At 41.5% G+C, this 24,982-nt stretch overlaps 1 protein-coding gene across 6 annotated transcripts; it reads right to left on the bottom strand.

Moving 5' to 3' along the window:
- Nucleotides 1–26: 26 nt before the first annotated feature.
- cds1 (CDP-diacylglycerol synthase (phosphatidate cytidylyltransferase) 1) lies at nucleotides 27–23,364 on the bottom strand. 6 transcript variants are annotated; one of them, XM_076104908.1, is made up of 14 exons: nucleotides 23,066–23,364; nucleotides 14,718–14,902; nucleotides 11,979–12,075; nucleotides 11,759–11,856; nucleotides 10,999–11,090; nucleotides 9,999–10,138; nucleotides 8,128–8,186; nucleotides 6,945–7,027; nucleotides 6,512–6,599; nucleotides 5,225–5,293; nucleotides 4,781–4,933; nucleotides 4,387–4,506; nucleotides 3,979–4,082; nucleotides 27–3,839 (listed from the first exon to the last, which is right to left on the bottom strand). In XM_076104908.1, the coding sequence occupies exons 2-14, from the start codon at nucleotides 14,850–14,852 to the stop codon at nucleotides 3,716–3,718; spliced, it is 1,362 nt and encodes a 453-aa protein (XP_075961023.1). In that variant the 5' UTR covers nucleotides 14,853–14,902; nucleotides 23,066–23,364; the 3' UTR covers nucleotides 27–3,715. The 6 variants fall into 6 exon arrangements, with proteins under 6 accessions (XP_075961023.1, XP_075961025.1, XP_075961026.1 ...); XM_076104910.1 differs by having other exon boundaries at nucleotides 14,739–14,902; XM_076104911.1 differs by lacking the exon at nucleotides 23,066–23,364 and adding an exon at nucleotides 13,215–13,411 and having other exon boundaries at nucleotides 14,739–14,880.
- Between the last annotated feature and the right edge of the window lie 1,618 nt (nucleotides 23,365–24,982).

Raw genomic sequence — 24,982 nt, 5'->3', positions numbered from 1 at the left:
AACCGTAGTGAACAAAATGTACAAGATTTTAAAGAAAAGAAACTTTATTCACCTCCGTACAGTAAACAGCTTTACAATCTCCCTAACAAGATATCAAGACGTGGTTTGTACATGACTTTGTATTGCCCCTTTAATAACAAAATAATTCCTCAGTATCATTCTTATTCACTCCAAAAGCTAATCGATCTTCATTAGAAAACATTTCTGCTCAAATCAAACAAACACAGAATGATAAATTAAAAAGACCAAACATCTGAAACTACCGTTTTATTTCCTACGTTGACGTTTGTGAGTAAAAATATAAATGAGTCCAAAACAACTTTGATCTCATTTGAACTATTACTGGAGATCTGTGGAGTCTCCAGCGCACCAATGAAATAATACACTTCATCTTAATAATTATGAATACTAATACATATTATGAACAATTTATCAATACCGTCTTTAGAAAAAATACATTTAGACGCGTTTACAAACTACTTCAAATTGTACTTTTGTTTGCATGTGTATCCAACTAGAGCTGAAACAATAAGTCGATTGATTAACTGATTAGCTGATTGATCAACTATTAAAAAAAAAATTAATTGAGTCATTTATACATCAAAACTCTCGTGTTAAGAAAAATAAACTGACTGAAAATCATTTCACTTAAATCAAAATGCAAGTGTTCATTAAATGAAAACTAAAGAATAAAAGCAGAACAAAATAAGTTAAATAGTAAAATTATTATCATTTTCTAACTTTTAGTAGTTTCCATGTTTCAAATCTAAACTTTTCAAAGCTCTTCATAGTGTTTTAATGCTTTCATTAACAGAGTTTAATTATTCCAGTGGCACACTTTAGACTCCATGTAAAACGTATAAATATATATGAAGATGCATCATTTGTTCATCTGCTGTTTGTGTTGAGTTTGTCAGATTTCTTCACTGTGAATTCTGTCCTGGTGTCTACGTAGTGTGTGTGTGTGTGTGTGTGTGTGTGTGTGTGTGTGTGTGTGTGTGTGTGTGTCCTAGATTCATACAGTACAATACAGCTGGTCCCAGAAATCCACCCAGCAAAAAACACCCTAAAAATATACGTCTACGAGGAAAACATTAACAGAAGAGACAAATAAATTATGACATCGTCTTCGTCCAGATCTACCCCCCCCCCCCCCCTCAGTTTCATATTTCAGAAACAGAGGGGACGTCTGAAGGAGACGGCGTTTTGAATCTGGGCCCTGGAGCCGTTTTTCTTTTCCAATAACAGAAGGAAGTCGGTGTTGATCAGACAGAGCTTTGGTAAACGCTTCTCTCTGAAAAGATCTGCCTCACCGACCTCGTAACACGCTCATAATGCATCTTCTTCTTCGTCACACGAGCGGCGATCACGTGATCTGTCATGTGATTAATCATAAAAACGTACTCCGGTCTCACGTTATCGTTGATAACATCTTATATAGCAAACTACATTCAAAACAGAATAATTTAACAGTGATTTAACGCATAAGACTTTAAAATAGCAAGATTTCTCTTTTTTTTTAAACAGTTTCACAAACATCGAGTCCGAGGCTGTGGGAACCTTCGGAGTGGTTTGATGCACCTCCCCCCCCTCCACCTAACTGCTACAGTGCAAATTAAATCATTGGTTTAATTGATAAAGGAAGCACAGTCTTTTATTTAGTTTCAAAGGAATAGTTCACCATTTTGGGAAATGTGTTTCTTTGTCCGAGAGTTTGAGAAGATCAAAATCACGCTCACGTTTGTACGTTGTGTACGGGTTCCGGAGCTAGCCGTCCGTTAGCATAGCTTAGCATAACGAGTGGAAACGGGGGGGAGGAGCTTTACTTCCCTTATATCAAAGTTACGCCTCTAAAGCGCTTTAACACATCTCGTTTGTTTCATCCGTATACAAACAAATGTAAAAACTAGCGCTGCACCCTTTTAGCTGATATTTATGCTAAATTAATTTTAACCAAGAAACGTTTGAACACTTCTCTGGAGAACACACGATTTAAAGTGGTGCTTCTGCACAATGATTTTAGTGGAGAAACTCACATTAAAAAACAAGAAACAAAGATTTTCTTTGGTCGAGGACTTCTCTAGAAGAACAACTGCTTTCCACGACGGCGTGTTAGCGTTATCGTAGCTACAACCATAAATACATGAATGAGTTTGGGACGAGGTGTTATATTCGGAGAAAAACTAAAAAGAATATTACTTTAATAAAATGTTTTCCTCGATTTACGACTTCATAATCAGAGAATAAATGACTTTATGAACTAAATAATATCTTATTATTTATTATTTAATAATATCGTACATTTGTTTGTAAATTTACTACTTTAATCTCAGAGAATATTAACAACTTTAATCTTTAACTGTGACTTAAAACAAATGTTATTTTACGCAATTGTAGCTTTCACACAAAAAGTGCAAGTCAGATAAAGCTTCACCCCACATAAACTAATTCAAATAAAGCTAATAAACCAAAATAGTGATTATTTATGTTAGCTATGATATAGAACCGTCAACTAGTGAGTTTTGTAGGCGTTTGAGACTCTAAATCGTTACGCTCGTCCTCCTCCCGGCACCGGTCGGTATCGATCCTCTGAACCGATTCTCGGCATGAATAATCAGATTTTCCAAATGTCAAAGTATTCCTTTGAGTTCACCGAGCACACCCTCTAAATCAGCAGCGACCTCAGGTCTACATCCCTGCCTCATACAAAGCTAAAGTGTTCATGCTAAAAGGCAAACTACACATGAGTATTATCTAGTAGTATCTATTTTTGCATATCATTTCTCATAGCTTTAAAGTGTTTTTCTCCCCCCCCCCCAGCAGGTCACACAAGTACTTATATTATGCGTTAGGTATTCGTTCAGCTAAATATCTTCAGTATATTTATGTACAGTACATGAACTCGAGTGCTGATGCTCTAGTTTCTGCGTTAACATGCCTACAGTCAACCTGTATTGACTTTACTTGTGCGAGTTATTTTAGATTCAGACAGAAACCTAAAAGCTAAACGTCTCACGCTGTGGAAGAAGAGAAGAAACATGGCTTTGTTCAGCAGAAGCCCGACACAGGACTTGCGTACATGCTACATGTTTTGTTTTTTTGTATGCAGTGAGGTTAGGACCATTAAATAGAGCATAGTATATAAAACAGTAGTCTACAGTATTCTGACAACCCTGCTGCATCATTGCTTCGCCCCAGAGAGACAAATCTCAACAGTCTTGTTAGCGGTAGCTCAGGTCCACGTGCACAATGCTGGTAAAAGCTGCTTTAAAAACCGTCTGTTCAGCTAAAGTCAGTGCAATGTTTTTGCCGTCCACAAAAAGGAAACATCCAGCATCCACCTGCGCTGAGAGAAGCCGTGTGCTTCAGAGTCCGATAACAGATTTCATCTTCAGTCTGTTCTCTTAGGATGGGGACGGCCCGTTGTAGTTTATTCGTTATCAGTGCCGGTCCAAGTGGAAAGCAGCGAAGCCGCCATGTTTTGATGTTGTCGTCGGTATTGTGTTTCTTTTTTTTTTTGGTTACTACGAAGTTATTCCACGTAGTCTGGAGACTCACCTCAGGTCCAAAGTCGTCATGAGCTGGTTGGAGCCGACGCTTCTGAGATCACACGCCATACTTTAAGAGAGTGCGTGTGTGTGTGTGTGTACATGCTTACACACACACACACACACACACTCTCTCTCGTCAGTCCCGTGAAGCCAGGCGGCCTTTTTCATTCAGCGGGGGGGAGCATGCCCCTCGCTCTCAGGTGGGAGTGCAGAGTGTGGAAAATGCCGAGCTGCTGTTCAGGCTGAAGCATCAACAGCTGCTGCAGCACCTTGCTGGGGTTCGGTCCTCTGCAACACAACAATCACATGAGACACAGAAAATTTCCATCGGTGCATTTCTATTTGAAATGACTGAGGGAACCCGATACCACATTTCTTTTAGATTTCACTCTCCGCCGCCTCTCTGAGCCGCCGGCCCTCCTCTTACCTGATGAAGCTGGCTATGTAGACGTGCGTGAAGGTGGCCATCAGGTACTGACAGTCGAAGCGATCCATGATGCCGCCGTGGCCGGGGATGGTGTCGGCAAAGTCCTGCAGGAGGAGCAGAGACCAGAGCGTCGTTACACCAGAACTCGGGCCCGTGCCGAGGTGTTACGCGTCTACGTGCGTTATCGGAGTACGATTTAATCTCATTATCGTCTTCCCTGCTTGTGTCAATGCTGAGAGCACCTGTCCGACTCGTCCCTAGGTGGAGATGTGACTGCACAAACAGCGACTGGCTGAAAAACTGATTTAAGTGAAATCTGTACCTGGGAGAGGCTCAAACAATAACATGACAGGAAAACAAGACTGAAACACTCTTCTCAAAAGAGAGGAGAAGAGTTCTGCTCTTTACTTTGATTTTGAAGGCTCGCTTGAAGCCGCTGGCAAAGAAGCCGCCGAAAGGCCCGATGAGAGACCCGAAGGACGAGAGGAAGACGCTGTGGATCTGGAAGGGGCACATCGTCACCGTTTTCTAACAGAGACGAGGAAAAACAGTAACGAACGGGATTTGATTGAACGGGAAAAAGACTCGTTTCACTTCCAGATATGATGATGCTGGTTCTCCAAACTCCGTCTACTGTCGTAAAACACTGATGATGGAGAAGAACCTCACAACCACACCTCAAAACATCTGAACTATCCCTTAAATGGCATGACAAACTCTTAGGTATTATATTCAGAACAGCTATTGTATTTCAAACGGTTTTAGTTATTTTCTTGAATTAAAAAGGAATTAAAAGTCTTACCCATGTCACTATGTTCTGCACCACAGCAGGAAGCTTGTACTCCTGCATCACGAACATATCCGACGGCTCACATTCAACTGTGAACCCGTTGGTCTCGCTGTTTAAGCCCACGGGACACACAAAGTACTGGAACTGAGACAGGAGGTAGGCCAGCTGACGGGTCCAACAAAAACAACATTTAAGCACCGAAGTCGATCCCCTCCAACATACGTGTACGAATTTAAACGCTAATAAACATTGAATATTGACAGTAAATGTGGAGATGCTGCATTGTGATTAAATCCTAAATAAACATTCTTTGTTGGAACAGAAACTCGAGGTCATGTGACAGTCACAACACAAACAACTCGTGAACTTTTGGCAGAAGTTACGCAGAAAACATCTCATTCTGTTTTCGGGGAAAACCACGCGAGTGAGTCGTAAAAGCAGACAAAGTGTACTCACGATGAAGCCAAAGACCACCGTGGCGAAGAAACCTCCGATGAAGCCCTCCCACGTCTTCTTGGGTGAGAGCTGAAGAGGGAGGGAGGAGGGAGGGAGGGGGGGGGGGGGGTTAGAGACAGAAACAGAGGCCGTCTTTCACATCATCATGACATCAGCCTCACCACGAAATACATGATATAAAATAAACCTCTTTTTTTCCCCTCTACTGAATAGCTCTTGTGTGTACACAACACTGCAGAGAGTAGAACCATATTAGATTCAGTCAATCTGAGAGAAGAGTTCTGTATTCGCAGGTTTGTCTGACTGAAGCAGTTGACGAGCGCTAACCCTCCATTTGTTTTTCTGAACCTTAGAAAAGATATCTAGATATCTGGAGATATCTACTCCAACATCCAGCTCCTCCTGAGGGGAGATCCAGAGTCACTGGAAGGAAGAGCTGCACTAGTAATACAATATTGATCGCAGTCACGATCTGGGCTTCTTACAATTAAATAAAACATGATTGACCGAGATATCAACATTGTTGTGCTCTGCTCGCAGAAAACTCTGCTGCGTATCAAATCAAGCGCTTCCTCGAGTATCAGGGGAGCGGTCGTGTTGCTGCACCGACAGCCTGTTTAAAAGAGATGTTGCAGCTGCAGTAAACAGAGTAATATATTGTATATTATCCAGGCAGTGAATGTAGGAGAAGGAAAAACCTTATTCAAGTCTCATCTTGATGCAAAGATTTGTTAATAAGCATTTAATTTAGGATACAACGTTCTGTAAGACTTATATTTGGTATCGAGGAGATGCTCTATTTGATGCAAATTAATTTAATTTAATTTAATTTAATTTAATTTAATTAGTAGGAATGCAGCACAGCAGGGAAGTGAAAGCAGTGATCATCATTCCGGCTCCATCGTGCAGAAGAACAGGGAGGATAGACTGTATAAACTATAAACTGTGTGTTCTGCCCTGAGAGCTAGTCTCACTTCCTGGTCTGATGCAGAACCACAGCAACACAAAAGAGTTCACCGGTTCTACTCAGTTCTCCATTTAGTCGTTTGAGCGTCTCACTCTTTCTGTACAGCTGAGCCCACATATCAAACCATAGAAGAAGAAACAAAAACTATTTATTTTGTATATTTTCAGGATCGTCAGAGAAATGTCCTCGACTGGTTGTTTGTAGTGATGCAGATCCGTTAACAGAAGCTCCCTCTACTCTACTTCTTAAAGAGACAGCAGCGAAGCCGCTACATGTAAATCTAAAACAATGAGAGCGACGTCAGAGAACATCTGATTTACCTTGATCAGCGGAGTCCTCCCGAAGAAGAAGCCAAACAGGTAGGCCATGATGTCGTTGCAGATGACGATGGAGATCGGCACAATGAACCTGGAAAAAGGGAATTTCCACGATGTTAAGAGGGAAGTGAAACCATCCATGAATCAAAATCTGATCAATTCTGTCTCTGGCTTGAAAATGTGTGGATAGACAACAACAAATGTATGAAAATAAAAGATTTATTATGAATCTCGTTGACTAAAATCATCATTCTCTTAGAAAGGTGAACTAAAACAGAATTAGCTTCAGTTGTAGATGTGAGTTGGGTATTTATATTAGTCGTAGCTTTGTGTCACTTTCTGTTCCACTATTTAAAACGGAGCGAACACGCCTGCAGCGAGTCGATATTCAGAGACAGCGAGGCTCGTTCCTCCGGTCCGTCCGTGTGCCGCTTACCAGATCATCCCTTCAAACAGGTTTTGAATGACGAGGTGCGACTGAGTCACCACAATCAACAGGGTCACATGGGTCCAAGCAAACTGGAATGGCAAAACACAAACGCACACACACACACCACAGAGTCACTGCACTGGAATGTAGCCGCGCCCGCTCACAAGTTAGGAAACGGTGAAGAAAGTGACACGAACAGACCGACAGACGAGGAGAATGACACAGATGGTAACGCAAAGGTGTGGCGGTGAGAGGAGAAAAAAATAAAACATTTGTCAAACAGTTTCTTTCAAAACAAGAGTTTGTGAAATTGCATGCAGCAAAATAACACAAGAGGCATAACGTGAACGTGACTGTGCGTTGAAGCGGAGTAAATATTATTATTTAATAACTTTTAGAGAGACGCCCCATCACGGGCTTGTTTTTTTTTTTACAGATTGCAGATGAGCAATATCGGCCGATTTAGATCGTTTATGTTTTGTTATAGAAACTGGTCTTTCAGGTTCCAGACTGGAACCTCCGTACGTTAGCGGTGCTGCTAACGTTAACTAGCTCTCATCCTGTTGATTTCAACACTAATGTCTTGTTCACAATTCAACATCATCAGAGATCAGCGACTAGAAAGCATTAATGCACATCTGCTGATCGCATGTTTTTACTGAATATCTGACGGTAACAATCACAACAATGTGATGTTAAGATGTCTTTTAGTTCGTGCTTAACATTATTTTGTTAATCGCCTACTTTACAAACCGCTGCTTTACTCCTTTAAAGCTTTTTATCCTGATCAGCTGTTACGAGGCATGTTTTGGTTTCTCAAGTTCTGATTGTTTACGTTTGTGTTTTATTTGGCGTTTTAAAAGCCAAGTTTAACATCCGGCCGAGAGTGTAAAGTTTCTAACGCTGGTACATTCACAGTGATGTCGATCGATGTGCATGAGATTAAATAAATGAATATCAGGATCATATCAAACATATTAATGTGGACAGATACGTGCGTGTTTCAAAACAGCTGAAGAGTGAATGAATGGCAACATCAGAACAAATGAACAAATGAGGAGTTTAAAAACAATATTCTCAGAAGGACATTTCAGGAAGTAAGAAGCAGGTGAAAGAGATGGACGGGAAGCTTAGAGGAGGAGGAGGAAGAGGAAGAGGAAGAGGAGAGGGTTACTTGGCTGATACACACCATATAAAACTGCAGGCGGTAATGTTTCTTCACTAAACTCAGCACAAACATGCAGAAACCTGTGAAAGAGTAGACAACATGCTGTCAGGTAAACAAAGTATACGGCAGATTAAAATAATATGAATCACATTGTTTTTACTGTTCGCTGTGTGTGCAGCATGCCTGTGACTGAGCAATTCACTACTCTGTTTCACACAAACATCTGGAAGCATTTTACAGTTTTAGCGGTATAGATGTGATAGTTTCAGACACGTGAATTAGCACGGAGGAGGCTGTCGGCTGAGAGTTTGTGTACGTGAACCTGGGGAGAACCTCGGGGGAGCCGTGAAAAACAGACTGAGAGAAGATGCGGTTCAGATCAGAATGTCCTCGGGTTTAAAGCTGCAGCTGACGGCCCGGCTGAACGTCGGCGACACTGAAGGAGAACTGTGTAGAAACCACACTGAGAACACAGAACCTCTATTCATCCGACTCAGAGGGAACCTCACTGTCCCACCACCACAGAGCTGCTCCTTACTTTTGATCATTAAGCAACATTTTGTCCTCAGTCAGCTTCATACGTTGAGCGACGGACTCACAAAAGGTAGAGATTTTTCTTGTCGGTCTTTCATGCACTAAATCTTTTCAAATATTTAATTTACATAAATCCCACCCAGTCCTGATGAGGCTGATTAGCTGAGTAACAACTTTTAATATGAAATAATTCAACTTTTCTTGTTGCCAAACTTTGACAGTTTGAACTTAATGTTGTACAAAAAGATCCTTGTTGAAAATAAAGCTCCGGGAAAGATGAAATGTTTCCCGGAGCTTTAAGGATGTTATAAAGTACGTGTCTTTGTATCCTCACAGTATGAGAACCAGCTTACAGAGACACTGGATGTTTATAAACTATTAATACTTGAGAGTTAAAATAATCAGATACGCAAACACTTCATATATGATTATGAACCAAACATGCACTGAGCATCGTTACAGTTGAACAACAAAGCTGTCGAACTACAATGACTCCTAACCGCTGGTTCTGTGGTTTAAGACACACCTCCGGCCTCGAGGCTTCACCACACCGACTTAACTGGAGAATACGATACGACCGGTTATCTGTGACTCTCTTTGTTCTTCTCATCACAAGTCTAGAAGCTAACGTTTGTACAGTATGCATCAGTGTGTGTGTGAGAATATGTCAATGCAATGGATTCCTTTTGTTCTGGTGGGTTTTTCACAACTTCACCTGCTCCAAGAATCACTTTTTTTTTTTTTTTTACTATTGTTATTATTCTATTTTATTAATAAATGTATCTTATTTCTTAGTTTGTTCTTATGGTATCAACAGGTTGCATTGTTTAATCTATTGTACTGCTGTATCAGGTTTAACCTTTATCCAAGTTTGTCGTTTTCATTCTGTATCGACATGAAGGACGGGAGGAAAAACACATACAAGTTAAAACAACACGGCATCTTTTGAAGCTGTTCAGCAGCAGACACTGGAATGATTCATTGCGTTATTAGGAAAAACTCTTATAAACTTCCACTTGTTTTCACATATAATGTGTGAATCATTAGTGTACCGAGTATCTTGATACAGGACACAGCTTTATGGTTTTACGACACATCCTGCTGCAGTAAACGTCTATAAGCTCCGAAGAAAAAGAGCCGATGAGCTTATGTCGTCGTAAATCAGTCTGTAATTGTCCCCGAGGTCTTTGTTTCTCTTTGTGGTCCATTTTCTCCCCGACTAATGTTGTTCGTGTCTGGTGCAATCTATTCCACCTCTACAGGAAACTGTGAGTGGAAGCAGAGGGGCCAAAGAGCGCCTTGTGTTGTTGGAGATACTGCAGGACTGTTTCTTTTATGGTCGTGAAGCAGAGACCCACCTGCGAGGTACAAGGCGAAGGAGATGAAGCGGTGATAGCGAGCCAGGAACTGCAGAGGTTCCTCCCTCTGCACCAGAGCCCCAAAGTAATCCGCTACAGTTTCCCCGTAGAAGAAGTAGTTGACGCAAATCAGGAAGTACCTGAGGCAATAAAACAGACGGCATTAAGATTTTCTTCACATTTTCTTCCGCCGTAAACAGAAATGTTGTCACCCTCTTAGAAATAAGAGCTCGGGAGAAAACATTTGCTTCAGAAAACTTTTTGCCGTTCCTTTTTATTAGTAAAGGCCTTTACACACCGGGGTGTGACACATAAAACACACCAAAATGCAAAATACTATATTTTGCATCAAAACTTTCCATACCAGCAGCGGTGCAAATGTGTGAGCGTTGTAATAAAAAGGTTTGAACAGATTTGAGCAGGCAGAAGACCAACTACCAGCATCTGTCTGAGGTAAACTGTTGTACAGCCTTTAAGCTACCGCAAGATATCTTATTGAGTTTTCTTTAAAGTGAAACGCTCCGAGAGACTTTGAGTTCCCTCTGGTACGCAGTGTATATGTCTAGGGCTTTTATTGTGAAAGGTAAGAACGGGAGGAGTGGATCGTCAAGGTTGAAAGGAGTAATAAAGTTTGCCGTCGGGGTTTCGAGTACTGAGCCTCCGTGTTCTAAGAGTGTGGGCTTGAACTCTGTGTTTATGTTGTGAACTTCAGTCTGAACTGTGCTGCTGTGTTCATGTGTGTGTCACTGAATGTCTACCTGTGTTTCATGCCCTCTGTACATTGACCTCCTCTGTGTGTGTGTGTGTGTGTGTGCGTGTTATGAAGAAAGGCCTTGGAGAATGTTTCAATAAGCTTCATCTGCTTCCAACAAGACAGTGATCTTTGCTCCTGGCTGCACCGAGCGCTGCCTTTACATACCGTGTGTGTGTGTGTGTATGTGTGGAGCAAAAACTCCGGCACAGTGGTCTAAGGTGGACGCTGCATATTCAGAGCAAATACCTGCAGAGGAAGCTGGCCTGAGTCAGCGTTTCACTGGAGGACCAGGAGAGTTTAATGGAGTGTGGCTGCCAGAAGAGACGACTAAGTGGCACCTTTAAAAAGGAGAAATTCTGCTGGTTCTGGCTTTTTAAAAAGGGGTTTACATATTATTACACCATTAAGACGGCTCGGGATGAATATAGACCTCACCTTCAGGTGAAACAGTCCACTTTGACGGGCTGGATGTCTTTTATTTTTACACTAGAGCTGATACGGCGCCGGAGCCAAAGATATGAATATTTTGATAGCTTACTTTGAGAAATAAAAACATATTGCTCTTTTAAAGAAGTGTTTTCGTGCCCTCACATCAATTGTTGTGAATGTAGACGCGTGGAAGGCGCGCAGAAAGAAGTTAATCATTTTGACTGTCTGTGTTGAAATTGGTGCCGCATGAAAACATAGAAAAAGGTGCTGTGGTCTTCCCTTTTGTGTAGAAAAACCTACAACAACCAGAATGCACTGGGCTTGTTGCGGCGCTATCGTCACCGGCTGGCGGTGCGCGACTCTCATAATTCCTCCGTACTATCTTCTGGTTCATGTACAGTAGGTAGTTTGAACATCAGCTCTAGAGCCGCTAAAGACCCGTGATGTCTGGCAACATGGAGGGAAGTTAAACATTTCTTTTGCATATACTACCAACATTGTAATGGTTGAAAAAGTTCCCTTTTAAAAGGGTAAACCATCTACAGATGATCTGCTGTGAAATCAACGCTCTCCTCACCAGCTGAGCGTCCTGAACCAGGGCAGCTCGTAGGAATGGTAAACTCTGTAGCCGATGGTGATGATTTCTTGGAAGCATTTGATTTGGACGGTCATGACCTACCGACAAGACGACGGGAACGAGAGCAGAAACACGACGACAAAGAGAGAGAGAGAGAGAGTCAGCGCTTTCAAAATGTTCTACTCACAAACAGCTGCAGCATCAACTCGCTGCCACTCACCACTAGTATTAGAGTGACGGGTCCCATGTAGATGATGAGGAAGAAGCCCGAAATCATGGCCAAAGACAGAACCCCTCGTATCCAGTAGTTCTTCCATCTGTGGAGAAAGGAACCGTTGAATCACATGAATGTTTCATTAATTCATTTATACTTCACTTTCAATCAACGCGAGAAAGAGAGAGAGAGAGTGAAATATACGACACTGTCTGGCTCCATCTCTGTATTTCCAGTTGTATAAATCCACATCAAAGCCATGAAATTATAAATCGTAGAGCTTTTTGAATTTACAGGGCTGACGTGCTCGTTCACATCAGCTGACTCGTGGAGTTAAAGGGGCGGTTGATGAAAGAGAGGAAGCATCAAGACTATGAAGCAGTTTTGGCAACGGCTGTTAGGAACGAGGACGACATAGAGTCACAGTCGCTGCTTTTATAACTGTAAAAGGACCGATGTTTAGCCTTGAGGCTTTAGCTACAAGCATTAGAATGTTCTCTTGCACCAGAGTCAAGACTAAGGGTCCTATTTAAAGGATCTATAGCGCATAGTCTAAAGCAGTGGTTCACAGTGAGAACATAATTACAAATCTTGGGGGGGGGGGGGGGGTTGGTGACTGTAGAGTCCACATCCTCACAGAGACCTTGTTCTATCGTGGTCCAGGATCAAGCAGCACTTGCCGGACAGAGACTCTGGTCATGAGAGGAGGTGGACTCTGAGCTTAATGATGCTTGAAGCTCAAACAGTTGATGTTTTTCCTCATGTTGAGTTTTGAAAGTAAAGATGTCGGCCAGATTATCTGCCCAGAGACTGTTTACATTCCTCCTGATGCATGTTCAAAAAATGCACCACAGGAATGTACGACTGTTACGTTCGTCTGCTCTCCGTTGTGCATCCCTGTGTTGCATAAAGACGTCAAATGATCCTTCAATGCCATGAGGCTTTCCTGTAATGGTACCTCTAGCCCTTACAACAGATACTTCTACCAGTACTACCAGTACTACCGGTGCACTGGTAGTACTGCCGGACCGCCTGGGAGCGAAACAAAGGAAGAGGAAACGGCTAAAAAAAAAAAAAGCTGCACAGGAGCCACACTGTGAATGGAGAAGAGAAACAGCTGCATCATGAAAAAAGAAAGGCTGCTGCTGCTGCTGCTGCTGCTTCCTCTCAGCACTGTGAGCTCTCTGATCATCACACCATCGCTCTTCACCTTCAAGTCCATCCATTCTCTCTGCTGCTCACCTCTACCACATCTCCCCATCTGTTTCTCTGTTATCCCTCTCTTCTTCCTATCCCCCCCCGCAGTCTGTTCATCCACATGTCTCTCTGCAGCACTCGGGATTAGCGCTTTCCTTCCTTGTGAGCCTTTAAGCTCAGTGACCTGGCCGTCACTTACTGGTCACACCGTCCTCTTGTTCATTTGTGTTCCAGGCGCTGAGCTGCACAAGAAAACTGATTTTAATAGTTTGTTTTGTGTAAAGTTTTAACTCCAGCCTTCCCAGACTTTATTGTGTTTATTGTAAGGTCTTTCTCATTCTACTTATCCCATATAACTCCATGAATGAAGGTTATTCTCCATAAATAGAAGACAAGGGTCAAATATTTTGGTTATAAAGAGAGAAAAATAATATTTCCTCTTTGCGTGCACAAAACGATCAATGCGATGAAATTACCCTTTTTCTTTTCCCTTATTTGTCCAGCTATAAGTCGACGTAACCTGAAAGAATAGAACCACTGCAAGTTCTCTTCAAGTAAAGCTACTACCAGCCGTCAACGACACCAACATATGAATATATTGTTCCACAGTCAGAGAAAACAAACCAGCCACCAGCGTCCCAACAACACTTGACAGAACAGGTTGCCAGCACACCACCTTTGTTTCTCAGAACTTGACATTCAGGTTCATAAGACACACTTCAATATAATAATGTGCGACGATTCAATGATGAATTGCAGGTGTGTCAACTGAGAGAAACTGATTTCTGTGTCCCTTCCTCAGGCCTCACCGGCTGAGTCATCCTAAAATCTAACAAGAGAGTTTTACCACAAACATCATATAACTGTCACCGTTTGTCTTTGTATACATGATCATTGTAACTTGCCTCACTTACTCTTCTGCTGTTAATCACTGTGGATGAGATTACATAGAACCATGTCATTTTGGACTAAATTCAAAGAGGGAATTAAAAGAAAACCAAAAGCAGTTGCTGGTCAAATGCTGAGAAACACTTTTCTGAATGACGCTGCAAGTCACTAAAAGTCACGAGCAACAACATTCCCTCCCCCGCATTAACATGAGCATGTTCAGACATCTCTGCAGGATCTATTTTCTGGTCTAGTTACCCTACATGCACAGGAGGAAAGACAATCACTCACTCTGTCGGAGTCATTTCATGAAAGACGGAGGGAAAAAACGCTTGTTACAGCAAAATCATGGCTGAAGCACATCTGAACAAGACCCTCAGAGTCCATCTGACCTCATATCCTTCATGCAGCTTGAGCATGTTGACCTACTTCACCTGTAATCTAAGAACGGTACGGTTTTAAACTTGTTCCACTTCGTGTTGTGGCTCACATGGATCCAAATTAAATCTCAGAATATACACATTTACTCTTATTTGGGGCTCCCGACTTCATTTCCTGAACACGACGAGTTAAAGTGCTAAATGTTAATAGATCCTTGACCTCGCCACACAACAGAGGAGCAGAATTAAAATCCAGGAACAAACATCTGCTAGTATCCACCTCTAATGAGTATCTGTGTACCTGGGCGGCAGGCCCGCCAGAGCTTTGTTCAGGTACTGTGGAGTGTTGTAGGTGTCCGCTGTGGAGAGAGGAACATCTGGAGTGTCTGCTTTGGAGTCGCCGTCGCCGTCGCATTCTCCCTCTGTGTCGCCTTGCAGGCCCAGCCTGTCATCGCCATCGGCCTCCTGTCAGGACACACACACACACACATTCAAATACTCACTTAAGATAAGGAAATATTGATGTGCACGGAGAGCGCTCGTGAGATGCAAATGACAAGGTAATGTAGTCAAATAGAGTCCAGTCTAAAGCTCCTCTGGGGGGGGGGGGGGGGGGGGGGGGGAAAGAGACTTCAGTACTGGTGTCTTCCCAGTCCGGCTGGGATTCTAGTTGACCTGTGACTACATGTGGAGGAGCGTCAGACCGTCTGTGGCTTCATCACGCTCAATAATATCTGACAGATAAGGACTGAAAGTGTGACACAGACGTAGGATTTACTGTCGGGCTCAACGTCCATATTTCCTGTTTATGAAGCAGGCGTAAAATTTAACATTACAGCCATGAAATGATAATAGTAGAGCCTTTGAACTTACAGGGCTGACGTGTTCATTAATATCAGCTGACTAGTGGAGTTAAAGGGGAGGTGGCGATAGAGAGGAAGGCTGTGGCTGAAGAGACAATATATGGTCACTTGTATATTTTAAGGGAATCAGAACATAGTAATTCAAATTTTTCCATATTTCAACCCAACAAAATCCTCAAAAGCCCACAAAAGGAGCGAGCAGCTGGAGGATTAGTGGGCGAGCGCGACTGAAAGTCTACACCTGGTGTCGACAGGTTAACAGTCTGCTGCCCGGGAGGCAAAGTTCTGATTGGCGTCAATGAATCTTTAATCTGGATTTAGACACCGTCAACAGACGCACGAGTCGCTGCTTTCACCTCTTTGTTTCACCTAAAAAAACTAAAAGAATGGAGTTTAAAAAGGTTTCCACGTGGATCTATTTTGCGTCCAGAAGCTGCAGAGTTTCAGCTCCATGAGTTCACAGAAACACAGGTCTGCACCAGATAACAAAAAGTTAAGATAAAAACACTGGGATTGATCGCCGTAGACCTAGAAATAAAAGTAAAAATAGATGGAAAGTACAATGCTTTAAAAATGTCATTACAGATTTTATATTTTTCATCTAAAATGACGATAATTTATCGTCCTTCAATGAAATCGTATCGTGATGAAATCATTTACTGACATATCACGCTACATAATCATGTCATCAACAAGAACATGCCGACTCAACTTCCTCCAAAAATCTGATTATTTTGCACTGAAGAGAAAATACTTCATTTGTGAAGTACTTGATTCACACGACAGTATACAGAGCCATGTGCTCATTTCATACAAACTATTTATTTATTGAATTACCAGGAAACACGCTCTACATCGCGATATACATCGTTAGAGATTTGAACTTAACTGAAGCAGGATAAAAGATCCTTCAGAGAGTTTTTTAATTAAATCAAATATATATATAAAGAAATAACTTTATGATCGGCTGAATTAATACACAAAACAAACGGTCATGATCTAAAAATAAAGGCCCAAACTGATGCTGCATCATCAGCTGCAGCAGCACTAGTGTGGACCCTCCAACACCATTAATAAGGAAGCAAAGTGACATCCTAGTACTGAAGCCGGACGCTTCAGTTGTTGAGTGAACACCAGTAAGGATCCATCACGGGACAAAGCAGCCTTTTCTTTCTGCTATTTTTAACAAAGTGACCTCACAGACCAAATGTGGAGGATTAAGTCCTCTTCTGCACTCGAGAGGCTCGCTGATTTCTTTCTTCTTCCCTTTCATGGCTGCTTTCACTCAGACGTTGCTAAATACGGTCAGTGGGAGCATCGGGGTGAAAACCGGAGAGCTTTACTTTCAGAAACACGGTCGGTGCTCTCGGACAGACGTTGTAATTAGCTGGAAAGAGGGATCAGGCCGGGGGGGGGGGGGGGGGGTCACTTGAGTTGGTGTTGGAGCTCAAGAGGGATGAAGGTGTACTTGAAGATTTCTACTCAGGTTTTAATGAGGAAACGTTGCAGCCTGCAGTACGAGATGACTTATCATATTAAAAATAAAAAAGGACAGAAGAGAGAAAGTTAGGACCAGTGTCTCCAAGCTCTCTCTATAAATACTCATGGCACTAAATGATGAATTTAGCCAGATAACTGACAGAAATATCATCTAAACACACACACAAAGAAATGTCTCTGAGAAAGATTGGAGGAAAACATTTGTGTCCTGATCTTTACAATCAGACTAAACTTTGTGTAATTAAGTCTAGATACAAGCAGACATTTGAGCTCTAGAATCTATTCCTCGTTCTATAGAATCACTCTGGTGAAAAACGTAAACGTGCCCACGTGAGCGTGCTTGGCTTCATTCCCATTTGTCATAAGTTGATTTGATGAATAACCTTTCATGAAGCAAAAACTTCAAACATGCTTCAGCTGCAATTGTGACGATTTAAAAAAAGGGAATAAGTTAGTTTTTGACTGTTTGACACAAAACAAGCTATTTCAGGACTTCATTGTTGGGCTCTTTACCATATTATACTTTTGATTGAAATCAAGAAAAACCAGAAATGGAAGCCCTGCCATTGAGAAGACTGACAGCTAATGTGTTATACTGAAGCACAGATTGCAGGGATGAGTATTGGTCTTCATTTCTAAATCACAAAGTGTGATACGACGGTCTGAAGTGCTAGTACCAACAAACCCGATGCAACAATGTGTGCAGCAACTTCCATCCGTCGGAGATTTATCGCACTGGTTCACAATAACTTCTTCAACATTCAGCACATTACTTCACACTCGGAGGTACACGGTGTTACGCACTAATCCGGGTGAATGCGCTCAAGATTGTTAATTAAACTGTCAAACACTGTTAATCTTTTAATAAAGGCGGCCAACCGCTGTGTAAATACCTCACAGTCAAACACAAACAATCCTGCAAATCTGTGTGATAACAATCCAAGTTACGCAATCGAACAAGTCCAAACACAAATACATATGATAATTATAACAAGTACCACTTGAAATGATGAAGCCACTTGCAAATGACAAGGTACAACACGTACACCATGCTTTGGTGTTTCATGTTTACCTCTTCCTCTACGATTGAAGAAGATCTTAACAATGAGAATACGTATCAAACTGAATTTAAATCAGACTGTTTCTAAGCTTGTTTACACGATATTTAGTAAATGCTATAAACAGCAAACTGCATGTTTATAAACAGCAAACTGCATGTTTATAAACAGCAAACTGCATGGTTATAAACAGCAAACTGCATGTTTGGAAGGATGAGAAAAACAACACTAAATAGAAATGCTATTGACCCTTTCAGCCCATAAAGAACTCAAGAAACAGTCATGATGTTTTGGGTTCAGCTCAAACTAATTCCGCCCAAAGTTAAACCACTGATAATTAGAAACGTTTGTTTAATGTTGGTTGTACGATTTTGTTTTGCCCAATCTCTGCGTTTTCTTCACACACACACACGAAATTAAACAGCAGGTGGTGCACAGACAGACAGACGGTCTCTTTCTACTGTGCGTCCATGTTGTCCTACTGTCTGAGTAACACTGCCCTTGCAGCTCAGCTCACCTCCACTGCCCTCCTCCTCCTGGCTATTAATGCCTCGTCTGCAGAGAGGACGGGATCAGACAAGAGGACAGCAGACGTTAGGAGACATTAGGAGACGAGCAGCTCCAGTCTGTGTCCACCTGAAGCGACGCAGCCCTTTGCAGGCTCGTTTGTATCCTAACAACTAATGAAGCTTGATTTATGCTCGATGCACGACCAGTGACGTCACCATCAGACACAGCCCGTCACAGGTTTTCTAACCACGCAGACGCTCTGCTGAAACCAGGCTGTAGACGTGAGTTTTGGTATGAAAGGTTTACGAAACGTAATCTTTCAGGAATAGATGTTGTAAGATTTAAGATGGAAAGCATTTATAAAACTGCAGACGTGGGATACGTTGGGTGAGCGTGACAGGACGAGGTTGAAAGGTACTCCATACATAACAACAGAAGTAAAGCAGGAGTTGAACCATCAGCGCTTCAGCTCAGAAACTTGTGTCTTTACAGCGAAGCCTCAACAGATGAGAAGGGAGCGAGATGGCTCACTCCTTCAGCTACCGCCATCATCTCTTTATTTACAATTTCATGACAATCCATCACAATAGTTGTCAAAACGATATCAGCCCAAGTTGCCGCACAATCAGCAAAAATCCTCATATCTATTCCGTCTTTTATTCACAAAGCTCGAGTTTAAAAAAACACCAAAGAGCCCCAATGCAGAGCTGTCCAAAGACATTTCTGACTACGCCGAATGAAGCTGTGAGCAGCAGAGCGTTAAACGGCCAGCTGCCGCCGCCGCCGCCGCCGCCACCACCACCACCTCTGCTGCAGACAGCCCACCGAGGTCACCCGTCATGTGGAGCCTTCAGCAAGGCAATAGTATGCACGACCACGATGAAGGGAGAGCGGCGGTGTGAAGAGCTCCGGGTCAAGATGTGAATCAAACAAACAATGCTGGGGATGTGTGCGCGTGTTGCTAAATAATTAACAAAAGTAAATATTGGCCAAGGAGACCGCACACAGGGACGTATGAATACACATATATTTATATCGGGGTGTGTGTGATGTCCAAGCCCATAAAACACTCCTCTTTCGTCAGCGACAAACTTAAATACGCCTCATGTGAACATGATCTGCTCGGGTGTTGCTGCAGTGACACGACACAGTGACCCTTTAACCTCCGAAACACCACCTACTCTACTCAGGGTAGACTCATCTCTGCACCGAAAAGTCTGCTTCTAATTAAGAGCGACGCAAACTAGCCGACAGAGACGGCAGAAGGTTTTATTTTCATTTGACTGACGAGTTAATGCATCATTGTTCTCGTGGATCACACCAACAGTTTGTTCCTTCTGGTCTGAATCATAGAAGAAGAATGAGTTCGTTGGTTTAAAAATAAGAAATGAGGCGCTTGCCATTGAATTACAAAGCAACACGGGCTTCTTAACAGAAGTCACAAGGAGTCACAAACAGTTAATTAACTCGGCTGAGGTTTGGCTACTTGGCGTCCTGCCAGGTTCAGAGATTTTGGCAGCGGGAAGTCAGAACAAAGCCAGACTTTGAGTGTGTAAGCCCGGCAGCACATGACGGCCTCACCTGCGTATTTGAGAGGTAAAGTCCCTCCTATTCAGACAAATTATGTTTTGATACTATTTGAACTGTGGCGTGAATTACACACAGGATGTTTGTCAAAGTAAGAGATCATTTTGCACATCAAAGAAAGTTGCATTTTGTCATAAAACTGTTGACGTGTAAGATTGTGAAAATACGTAATTAGAAAGACTACACACCCCAAAAGTTGCGTACGTGAAGTCTCTCTCTGAGGCTACGATGTACCAGAATGTTCTCACGACAATAAAAGAGTCGTTCTTTTGCTTTCCGACGGAAAACAATCAGGTAAGATAATGTTACATTTGAGCGTGGAACATAGCTATGTTAGCTAGATAGCTAAGCTAAGCTAAGGGCCATGTTGGTGTTGGCGACGCACCGTGAGCGAGATGAGAGATGTAGTTCACCGAGCGGGTTTCACACAAAAATAAATGATCCTACCAAAAATCTGCGACTTTCTTGACAAGCAAAATCATCTTTTAAATTTGACGAACATCAAATGTGTAATTTATGGGACCACTCAAACAATTTCGCTGTTGACTATTGCACATATTTATTTATGAAATAAGGTCCCATAGGGGACACTGGAAGTGGAGGAACTTAAATACCGGCAAGTAAATGTGAAAACATAATGTGATGTGCGTATAATTAATCTTCTTCAACCGTTGTTAAATAACCAAATTCAAGCGATCAAAAAAACGTTGTTTATCCCTTTTTTTAACCTCTCAAATATCTATGTTGGCCCCAATATATCGGTAAATGGATGGACTTGTATAGTCAAAGCGCTTTAAGACTCACCCATTCATACACACCGGCCTCCATGCAAGATGCCACCTGCCCATCAGGACTGTCATCAGTAATCATTCATACACCACATGCAGGACCTGCTCCATCACTGAGCCACATCGACGACTGACAGTAAAAGGAAAACCATAACCATGAAATATGGTGCGAGGGACTTAATCATGTATTCATCGATTGCCTGATAAAGAGCTTTCACTTCCACAGAATTAATGGACGTATGAGATGAAACGGATAAACACGGCAACATGTATAAATGCACCTTAAAGGAAAGTGTCAAATAGCCTTAAACTTAGAGTAGAGTGAGTAAGTGTGTCACAACAGATCATCTCTCAAAACCGATGTCAGAGTAGGAAATGTTAAATCTTGCATCACATTGTCCGTTATTCGAAGCCCCGCCCCTTTCCGGTGTCCCCCATGGGACATTATTTCAGATAAATGATGTACATTAGTCAACAGCAAAAAACTAATCATTTTCAGAGGTTTGCCAATTTAAAAGAGGTTCATTTGCAGGTCAAGAAAGTCCGTTTTCCGTAGTAACATTTAGGTTTGCGTGAAACCATTCAGTGACCTACATCTCTCGTCTTGCACAACACCAACATGGCCGTTACCTTGGCTTGCCTGCTAGCTAGCTAACTCGGCTGTATCCATGCACAAATGTAACATTATCTTACCCTATGTGTGTTTGGGTGTTTAGTCTTTCTAAGTACGTATTTTGACAGTCTTAAGGTTAAACAGTTTTACGACAGTGTGACTTTCTTGACGTACAAAGTGATCTTTTAAATTGACAAACATCATATATGTAATTCATGGGAAGACGTTTTGTTTCTCGTACATATTTTTACCGAAATAAAGTCCCACGGTGGTCTATAGGAAGGGGCCGGACTTTGCCTCTCTATATTTCATTTCACTCTACAAAAGAGGCTGTTAGGTGATGCGATATACTACATCTGCATCACCAAACTTCCAGGCATCGAGGTAATGTGTGGATTGGTTACGGTGACGGCACACTTTCCCCAAAGAGATGACCTTGTGTGAAGCAGACAGACGGCAGCACATGTATGATTTAATGGAGGCGTTGTTTTTGAACTCGTTGGCACAGTTTCAGAGACATTATGCAGCGTATCGGTCAGAGAGCTCTTCTCTCTGTGAGTTAATCAGTGGGCCGGTGGGGTTGCTCAACATATGGGATGGTAGTGGGACGGGTTAGTGGAGCAGTTAGGTGGGTGTCGACTCTAACCTTTGAAACAGTCCCACTGACGGGACGACTCTGGGGAATAAGGAAATCTAAAACGTTAGCTGTGTGGTAGCCGTCCACACACACATGAAGAGAACAAACCGCTACATAAAGATTCATTTTCTCACTATTTTTCTTTAAAAATATTTAGTTACACACACGCACTTTATTTATTTATTTATATATATATATATATATATATATATATATATATATATATATATATATATATATATATATATATATATATATATATATATATATATATATATATATATATATATATATATATATATATATATATATATACACACACACACAATAAACTTTACAAAGGGGATACAATAAAGAGAAGTATTTAAAAACATAAAATCACAGAAATATACAATTAAACAGTTATGCCAGAAGAGCAAAATAGATTGAAAAGGTGCTCCCTCCCTGAAATCCTGATTTGTTATTGACTGACGGCCATTTAAAATCAATGTAGCTTCAAAGGCAGATAGTCAAGTAGTTTGGTGATCTTGGTGTTTTGCAAAGACTGGTTCAAAAACAAATAAATCAAATTTTATTTTTTTTGGAAAGCATTGGACCCTTCATTTCCAGCTGAGCACCTTTATATCTCTCACACTACAAACCCCCCCAAAAAGGCATTTTTTTTAAAGCCTTGCACCTGTTCTAATGCTGCAATCAACCCACACAAATCCAGCAGGTGCACGACATTGATGGGACTATTTCGTGATGTCAGTGTACAAAATAAATCAAAAATGGTGTGACATTCCCAGCCATGAGGACGTGAAAACCTCACACCAAAACAGAAGTGGTTGTTACGTCTTAACGCGGAGCCGTTTGACTGTGTGTTGATGTTGTATAGCAGGATTACCCCCGGGAAGCTAACTAACTAGCTTAATTAGCGAGCTAACTAACTTAGCTTAATTAGCTCCCGCTGCTAACTGACAGCTCAGCTAGCTCGGCTAGTTTCGCCAACGGCTGACAACAAAAAAAAAACGGAACTTGTTTTTAACGGAGAGGGTCTCGCGGGGGTAAAAGTCGCCGCGGTGCCGTTTACCTTGTCGCTGATATTCTCGGTGCCTCCGCCTCGCTTCCTCAGCCCCGTCATGTTTCGCTCGTTTCTCTGCCGGGACGTTAATGTGTGTCACATAAGCCAAGGGAAGGAGAGAGGGAAGGAAGGAGGGAAACAAATCCTTTTTCTTTTTTTTTCCAGATAAAGTCCTGGGTTTCTAACCCGGGTTTTTGACTTTAAAGCTCGGTGCGTGAAGAAGGTCAGCCGCTGCTGTCAAAGCACCGCATTATAGATACCAACGGCTGTACTGCTTGTGTTTGTTTATCACCGCAGTCCCGGTCATAAGCGCCTCCTATCGGAGTCAAGCTTTATAGAGTAAAAGCACGCAGATTTCCGGTGGGAACTTTCAGAGTAAAATAATTTGCTGAAATCGCGTTTCATGGATTTATGTATTTATTTTACACATATTACTGGGTGATTCCATATTTCAAAAACAAATATTGACAATTTGTATAGTTTATTATTTATTATATTTTATTTGTTGTGGCTCAAGGTGGGGCGGCGCCCTAGCGCCCTCTATTGACCAGCCGCCACTGCTTTACATTAGACTACATTTCAGAGGGCAATATCTACTTCACTATATTTATCTGACATCTTTAGCTGATTATAGAATATGATGCAGTATCCCAACTTAGACCCCTTTAAAGGTCTAATATTGTAAATATATGAAGCAAATAATTGTGTTGCATTCAAGGGCTGTACTGTAAAACACTAACTGATTAATAGTTACATTATTTGAAATAACAGCATGGGGTTACTTCAGATTAATAAAAACCTCAATACACGTGAACCATAACTGATTATTTACCAATTAATTTGATTTTGTATCTCACAAATGAAATTTTTGTTTGATAAATCCATCGCTGTAACGAACCAATGTTTGTATTTTTATACTGTATTTCTAGTGATATTTTTCAGATTTATTTATTCCCTCAAATCATCACATTTGTTCCCTTAATTCACAAAAGATTACCCGACATCCTGAAGACAACTTGCCCCAAAATAAAATGAGTGAGTCAGTTATTTGGTGGTAAACAGCAATTATTTATTGAAATTAAATTAAAAAGAATAAGTACCGGATCTATTGCATTATTGTTACATTTTGTTTCTGTAAAGGGGGGGGGGGGGGGGGGGGGGGGGGGTGTTACTCTACTGTTTGTTTTTTTCACTCTTGTAGGATGTAGTGAACACAAATATACAAGGAACATTCATCTACCACAGATTGCACACCAGATACTGTAGTAATGCAGTCTAATACAAGACCACCGAAACAAATCCAACATTTTCTCTTCTTCTTCTTCTTCATCGTTCGTCTTTAATCTTCCCATAAAGAATACAAAAGTCCACCCAGAGTTGGGGACACGATCTCCGGCTCTGTACACAAACCGCTCGGTTGCTAGTTTTTTAACTCTCCAAAAAAACAATGAAAAGACAAAAAGAATAAACCAACAAAAAAAATAAAATAATGCTGAGAACATGTACAATGCACTGACACAGAAAGTCAGCTGTGTTAATAGACATGCAACAAGTAACACAACTTGCTGAAATCGCAATAATCATGAAAAAAAAACAACTAAAACCAGTTATAATTGCATAAATACTTTGTACAGTTCATTTATCCGCTGTGAAATGCACCTTCCTGTTAAAATGACAACGTAAAACTGCATTCAATAAAATCCTGTGATTCCTCTCGACTCTTTTTGTACACATGAAGGTGCGAAAAGAACTCTTGATTGATAGAAGACGACTCATGATTGCACGCTAAGATACAATACATAAACGCAGAATGATATAAGGGCAATGACAAGAGTGCATATTATTATTATAACAACATGGGGGTGAATATTTAAGTGTTTTCTATTCGTTTACATGTTTGGGACTCTGCAGAGCAGTGGGAGACAA

This window comes from Anarhichas minor, unplaced genomic scaffold (assembly GCF_050575085.1).
Source record: "Anarhichas minor isolate MPS153535 unplaced genomic scaffold, ASM5057508v1 ptg000030l, whole genome shotgun sequence".
NCBI classification, from domain to species: domain Eukaryota; kingdom Metazoa; phylum Chordata; class Actinopteri; order Perciformes; family Anarhichadidae; genus Anarhichas; species Anarhichas minor.
Note: the sequence above shows the minus strand (reverse complement) of the source record. Positions and strands in the feature narration are given on the sequence as shown.

Excerpts from the sequence above, each read along its gene's own strand:
- cds1 (XM_076104908.1), bottom strand. The coding sequence starts at position 14,852 with ATGCGACGGCGACGGCGACTCCAAAGCAGACACTCCAGATGTTCCTCT. Across the intron at positions 6,600-6,944 it reads CTGTTTGAAGGGATGATCTG|GTTCATTGTGCCGATCTCCA; the intron begins GTAAGCGGCACA and ends CCCTTTTTCCAG. Across the intron at positions 3,840-3,978 it reads TACATAGCCAGCTTCATCAG|AGGACCGAACCCCAGCAAGG; the intron begins GTAAGAGGAGGG and ends GTTGTGTTGCAG.